This window comes from Carassius gibelio, chromosome B8, assembly GCF_023724105.1.
Source record: "Carassius gibelio isolate Cgi1373 ecotype wild population from Czech Republic chromosome B8, carGib1.2-hapl.c, whole genome shotgun sequence".
NCBI classification, from domain to species: domain Eukaryota; kingdom Metazoa; phylum Chordata; class Actinopteri; order Cypriniformes; family Cyprinidae; genus Carassius; species Carassius gibelio.
In genome coordinates this window covers 5,584,710-5,591,669 of record NC_068403.1, presented here as the reverse complement: position 1 = coordinate 5,591,669, position 6,960 = coordinate 5,584,710, and the positions used below count along the sequence as shown (strand labels likewise).

The window sequence follows — 6,960 nt, the reverse complement described above, 5'->3', positions numbered from 1 at the left end:
ATCATAGACGGTGCTCTTCTTATTCACCTGTGTGTTTTTTTCCATCTCAGCTGTTCCTGTTTCAGCTGTTGCGAGGTCTGAACTACTGTCACAGACGTAAAGTCCTTCACCGAGATCTCAAACCTCAAAATCTCCTGATCAACGACCGCGGGGAGCTAAAGCTGGCTGACTTTGGTCTGTTACAAACAAAGCTGCTGTAACTAACTCATCCGTGCTCTTACTGTGTTCCCATGGTGTAGGTGGTGTAACACTAGTGGTAAATGAAAACCAGCTGCCCACTTACCTACTTATGAAACTGAACCTCGGGTTGCTCCACTTGCATTGTCTCTGTAATCATTGTAGTGCTGCTTTAGCTGAAAGCACCTAGTGTACTAAACGTCTGGTAGGGCTTAAGTGGATATGTAATATCTTGAAAAGTTCGGTCAAATGCCTCTTAAATAATTAGATATTTGTTTGGTCTTCAGGTCTTGCACGAGCAAAATCGATTCCCACCAAGACCTACTCCAATGAGGTGGTGACGCTTTGGTACCGCCCCCCTGACATCCTATTGGGCAGCACCGACTATTCCACTCAGATTGACATGTGGTGAGCATCCACCTGATGATTTATCTTACTTGGTTTATTTGTGGTATCAGTGTTATTTTAGTATTTTTATATACCACAATAGTATTTATAAATAATTTGTTTTGTAATTTTAAGTGCTTTTATTATTATTATTATTATTTGTTGTATTTCTATTTAGCTTTAATTGTATTTTTACTTTATTTGTATTTAACTTTATTTCAATTAGTTGCCAAGGAAACATTTTTTGTTTCCATTTAAGTATTTAGAAATTTTCATCAAATATTTATAGTGTTTTTTTTATTGAAACTTTATTTCAGTTATCGAAAAATATTTTTTAGCATTTGTTATTTTAGTTAAAAACACTGCTGATTATCACTTTGGAAAAAAATTTATTGACTTTTATTTTTATTTTTATTTTATGATTTATTTATTTTTTATTGAACATTCAGGTTTTTTTTTATATATATATATATATATATTGTTCTTGCTGCTATGTACACCATGTTACAGCATGCGTTCTTGCTTTCAAAAACAACTAGATGTAGTGCAGCGGATGTCAAAGACACAGTTTTGAACTTCTTTTAACTTGACACAGCCTCTGAAGAACGCAACACATGACATGATGCAATGGCCAAAGGCATCCATCCAACACATGACATACAAAGCGGCTATCGCAAAATTAATTTTCCATAAAAACAATGAACTAACTGCCAAGTAACTGAAATAAGTTTTAGCTGAAGTTCTAAAATTACTGAAATAAATATTAATTAAGGCTTAATAAAATTGTAAAAAGAATAAAATGACAAGCGTATAACAAAATAATCAAAACTACATTGTAATAAAAATTCTAAGTATTAATAAGTAGTAATAGTAAGAATAGTATACAAACAATACTAAAGTTAAATGTTGTGATTTAAAAAGTTGTTGTTTTTTTTCTCTGTACCAATCAATCCTACCTTATTAATTCAGTTCAGACGGTAAGCTCACATCTCTGTAAAATTATTTCTTGTCCTCTGGTGATCAATTCAAATAGTGAGCTAAGAATTGGACTTGTTTGTACTGAGGTAAATCAGAGCACACTCTTCTTGTGTCATAGCTTCTGTGGGGGTGAACTTGAATGGAGTTTTAATGACTCTCATTGCAGGGGTGTTGGCTGTATCTTCTACGAGATGTCTACAGGTCGACCCCTGTTCCCGGGCTCCACGGTGGAGGAGGAGCTGCACTTTATCTTCAAACTGCTCGGTACCATTCTCTCACCCACTCTCTCTCCTCCTGATTTTTCTGGCTCTAGATCTGACCGTTTGTCTCCGTGTGTGTCACTGTGATATTTATAAACCCTCCTGTGTCTTTTCATAGGTACGCCCACAGAGGAGACCTGGCCTGGAATAACCTCCAACGAGGAGTTCATCTCCTATAACTACCCCAGATACCGTGCAGACTGTCTCCACAACCACACTCCAAGGTAATGACAGCTGTCCTCTGGGCCCGATGCCTGAAACAATCATCAAAAACACACGCTGTTGGAGGTCGTTTACTGAAGTTGCATTATTTTTTTGCTTGCAGATTGGACAATGATGGAGTTGAACTTCTGTCGAAACTGCTGCAGGTGATTTGTGTACTATTTAGTCAACTAAAGTCACGTTTACTTGTAGCACTTAATACAGACTGCACATATAATACAGACAGTTCCAAAGCAGTTTCACAGGTAAAAATAACAGAAGCAATGTTTTAAACTTCAAACAAGAGAAATTCTACTCTAAAGCAGCTGTAAAAAAAGACAATAGTGCCATTATTCAGCTCAAGTTAGTTCATTTAAGCAGCTCTATAGAAAGCAACGGTGTCATTATTCAGCTTAAGTCAGTTTGGTTTAAATAGAAATGTTGGGTTGGGAACTTGGGATGCTTGTGTTTGAGCCAAAGGGTTTGCATTTTCAGGAAATCGCGCCTGTGAATGCCTTGCTTACAGTATGATATCTTCATTAGGCAGGGATGGGGGGAAGAATTTAAATCATGACATTGAAAAAAATGACACTTTTAATATAATGTTGTTCTCTTTCCAGAGTTCAGTCGTCTGAATATTTATTTGTCTGTATACATTCTTTGTAGTAGTTATTTGAAACAACATATCATATTCAGTTTTTTGTCATCTCATGTTGAATTCTAAAAATATGTGAGTGTTTTGCTAACGTGCCTTATATTCCATACAGTTCAAAGGTTTTGGGTTTAAAAGCGCTCAGTTTTTTTTTTAAAGAGAAATCTGTTAATTTGATCAAAATACAGTAAAAACACTACTATTACAAAAACAAATTTTTTACTATTTAAAATAGCTGTTTTCCTGTTGTATATATGTTAAAATGTCATTTATTACTGTGGTTCAAATCTGAATTTTCAGCATCAATTCCTCCAGTCTTCAGTGTCACATGACCTTTCAGAAATCATCCTAATATGCTGATTTGAAACATTTCTATTAATTATCACTGTTGTGCTGCTTAATATCTTTGTGGAAAGTATTTTTTAAAGAATCTTTGATGAATGTAAAGTTCAAAAGAACGGATGTAGTTGAAATGAGAATCGTTTGTGACAATGTCTTATAAACATCTTCGTCTTTGACTTTTGATGCATTAATCATGTCCATGCCGAAAAACCCTAAACCTTTGAACAATAGTGTATAATAATGTGTATATTAGTCAGTTATTTAGTGAGTGTTTTGCGTATGTGCTTGACTAACACTGAACTTTGTCTTAGTTTGAGGGGAAGAAACGGATTGCAGCAGAGGAAGCCATGAGACACTCATACTTCCACTGTCTGGGAGAGAGAATTCTCACACTGCCAGACAGTGAGTTCACACACACACACACATCTCTTTCCACTCGGGAGATTTATGATGGTGCCAGATAACATATTCATGTGCACACACACACCTTACACTGACAGATAGAATTATTAAAGTGCCAGACAGAAGTCTCACACATACACACTTTACTTTGAAAGACATTTAATTCCACCGAGCCGCTATGAGCTATTCTGTATTTGCACTGAATCAGGTCGGTGTTTGCTGAAATAAGCTTGCACAGATTTTCTGAACCCTTAACGTTATATATCAGCCCTAGTTTTAGTTCAGCGTGTTAACATAACTGTTCCATTTCTCCCCGCCAGCTGCATCAATATTTGCACTTCAGGAAGTTCAGCTGGAGAAGGAGCCCGGAATGAGGACGAATTCCCTGTCTGAATCAGGTAAAACCATAAAACACAAATGTCGGATGATAAATCATGATGATAGTTTTGAGCTTCATCCATCAGTGTACCGTGTGTTTCTGACCTCTCTGTATATGGCAGCACGTCAGCTGGCGTTACTCTCAAACAGTCAGAGTTTTGATAAACTGGCCGATATTTATCTCAGTCTGGCCAACACCCCTCCACAGAAGGACTATAAATATATATATATATATATTTTTTTTGTGAGACATTTGAGTGGAGGATAAATCCGAATTAGACAAAAAAATATTTGCTAAAGAATATTTACATTTTGTTTAAAACAAAACGGCATAGCACTGATTTTAGCTGCTGTATATTTGTTTTCTGGCAGACTGATACTACTAATTAAATGTTTTTTTTACTGTCAATATTTTACAATATTGTGGAACAATAACTTAATTACAAAAGAAATAACACCAACTGAAGAATAGCGTCATATATATATATATATATATATATATATATATATATATATATATATATATATATATATATATATATATATATATATATATATATATATATATATATATATATATATATATATATATATATATATATATATATGTAAGGGGTGTAACAGTACGTGTATTCGTACCGGACCGTTTCGGTACAGTGCACGTGTGTACCGAATAACAGAATGCAATATTTTGTTTGCGGAACCTTTGCTGTTAATTCTGATCGGTCCAACGCATTAACGAAATTATATAGAATTTATATATTATGGTAAAAAGGAGCATTCAGTCTAGTCTGTCTAAATCTCATACAGTATAAACCTGTGTACCCAGACTCCCAGAAATTGCATAAAGCCAGCCAGTCAGATAGAGACAGATGCTTTTATCCAGTTTCTTCTATATTTTTGTATGCAGTATACATTAGATGATTCGACTGAGGCAGAGTCTATCATTTATATAACTTTGCTGAGCACACTGATCCCATAACATCATCTCAGTCATATTCTTCCTGAATATTATTCATGTTCATCAGATGATATATGAACTCTATTGCTCATCATGACACAGCTCATTTTCTGTGCTCTCTCATCTTCTCTCTTAATAGTGTTCTTCCCACTGTGCTGTAGTCAGAGATGCTGGTTTACCCATCTTTCTCTCTCTATCTTCATATCCCTCTTTTTTTCTTTTTTTGCTTAATATATCCTTCATCTCTGACTGCCTCACATTGGTTTGGTTTACACCTGGTATTAAGATCCCCAAAATGTATGTCAGTGACATATTTAAACAGGATCTCTTTCTCCTTCTTCTTAACATGCATCCTTTTTCTCTTTATTCTCTATCTGCAATGCTAGGTTTGTTTCTCATCTAGGCTTGTTAAGGCACAGTTGCGTTAGAAATTCTCATGAGGAAGTTCTTGTTAAGCTCCATGTATTATGCAGCTCATTCACTGCTAACTTTGTTTTCTGCTCTTGTCTTTCCCACGGTCTCTGTTTTTTTCCCTCCCTGCTTATTATTGTAATAATTTTTTTTTTTTTGTATTTACACCACTGCTTCACTGTGCTTCAGAGCTTTTGCAAAGATGTCTAAGGTTCCGGCATACCTTAGGTACATATTTGTCGCCCTCCGCTCAATGCAGGAGGTCACAAACAACAAAACCATCTTTCTTCCCTTGAGTTTCCTGTTCATCCTTACTGTCCAGTTGTACCCTACAGGAAGTGATCACATATGAATCACTCCTCAGATTTTCAAAAATGCATTTTCTCTCTTAATTCAGTGCCTAGGACTTTAAGGTGTAATGGACCCATGCATTTATTGAAATTAGAAATACATTAGCTTCCATCACTTAAGTAAATAACAGACAATACAGTGACACTTTCATCTGTCCCATTTTTCCTTTTCTGAGTATGGTATAAAAATGTGCACAGACTTTCTCTGTCCGTTTTGGCAATCCGCATGATGTGCATGTCAATCCAGGGTTGCCATGTTGGTTTTTAGCAAACTATTAAAACATTTGCAAAATGAGGGATATTCCTGCTTATTATTGCTTGTATAATGTTTTGGTGATCTGAAACTATTGGTAATACATGGGCTGAGGTTACATAATTCATCTGAGAAACGTTTAATGAGACATTCATCCTCATCAAGCATCTATATTCAGACAGGTTCTCCTGTGAAAAACTCATCATCTTCCATTCAGACCTCATCTGTATTCAGTTCACGAATTGATGAAGCTGTCAGGCCAGAGCTTCTAATTATTCAGCATTTGTACAGAGCACTAAAGTCAGTGCTAAATATGAATATTAATCCATGCTGTCAAAGTCTCAGTGTTGAAATCACTGATGAAATGCCAAAGGCTGGTGCCGTCTTATTGTTCCACCTGTATGTAAAAACACATTAGAGTTAAAAAGATTATTTTTGTTGTAAGGAAATTAAAATTTTAATTGAGCAAAGATGCATTAAATTGATTAAAAGTCACAGTAAAGACATTTATAATGTTACGAATGATTTCTATTTCCATTGCACTTGCACTTTCTATTCATCCAAAAATCTCAAACAAAATGTATCTCTGTTTCCACAAAACTATTAAGCTATTTTCAACATTGAGAATAATAAGAAATGTTACTTAAGCACCAAATCAGTTCAGAATGATTCTGACGGATCACGTGACACTGAAGACTGGAGTGACGGTGCTGGAAATTCAGCTTTGCAACACAAGAATAAATGACATTTTAAAATACATTTAAATAGAGAACATTTCTTTTAAATGGTAATAATATTATACAATATACTGTTAAATGAATAAGAGACTGATTTCATTAGACAGACTGAAAACAGACTATTTACTAGCAGTAAAAGTGTAGAGAGACGTAAATCAGAGCCAAAGAGGGATATAAAGTAATATAGGTCATTTCTCTGCAATGTTTTTAGCACTGAATTTTTTCTGTTATTTTCTCGAGCTTGGCATTGAACAAGTCTGACTGTATATCAGTCTTGCAGAGAAGCTGTAATATGCAGAAACAGAGGAGAAGAGCTTGCTGTGCGAATACCCCTCTTCCCTCGCTAAATAAGAAAACAGCCCAGGCTTCTCTAGAGCTATGAACTGAGCATGTGTGGGTGGCTGTGTGTTTGGGTGCACGTTGACGTGTGTTTGGGTTTGGTAATCTCTCCAACCCTCATGCCCAGTTCTC

General features: G+C 35.5%; 1 protein-coding gene across 2 annotated transcripts in view; it reads left to right on the top strand.

The window, feature by feature from the left end:
• Positions 1-6,960, top strand: part of cdk16 (cyclin-dependent kinase 16) — a 29,833-nt gene that overhangs the window by 18,137 nt on the left and 4,736 nt on the right. For both annotated transcript variants that reach the window (XM_052563657.1, XM_052563658.1), the window contains 7 exons: positions 51-174; positions 465-585; positions 1,709-1,806; positions 1,921-2,026; positions 2,128-2,170; positions 3,309-3,399; positions 3,720-3,797. In XM_052563657.1, the coding sequence (XP_052419617.1) occupies positions 51-174; positions 465-585; positions 1,709-1,806; positions 1,921-2,026; positions 2,128-2,170; positions 3,309-3,399; positions 3,720-3,797 (661 nt within the window). The remainder of the gene's footprint in view (positions 1-50; positions 175-464; positions 586-1,708; positions 1,807-1,920; positions 2,027-2,127; positions 2,171-3,308; positions 3,400-3,719; positions 3,798-6,960) is intronic.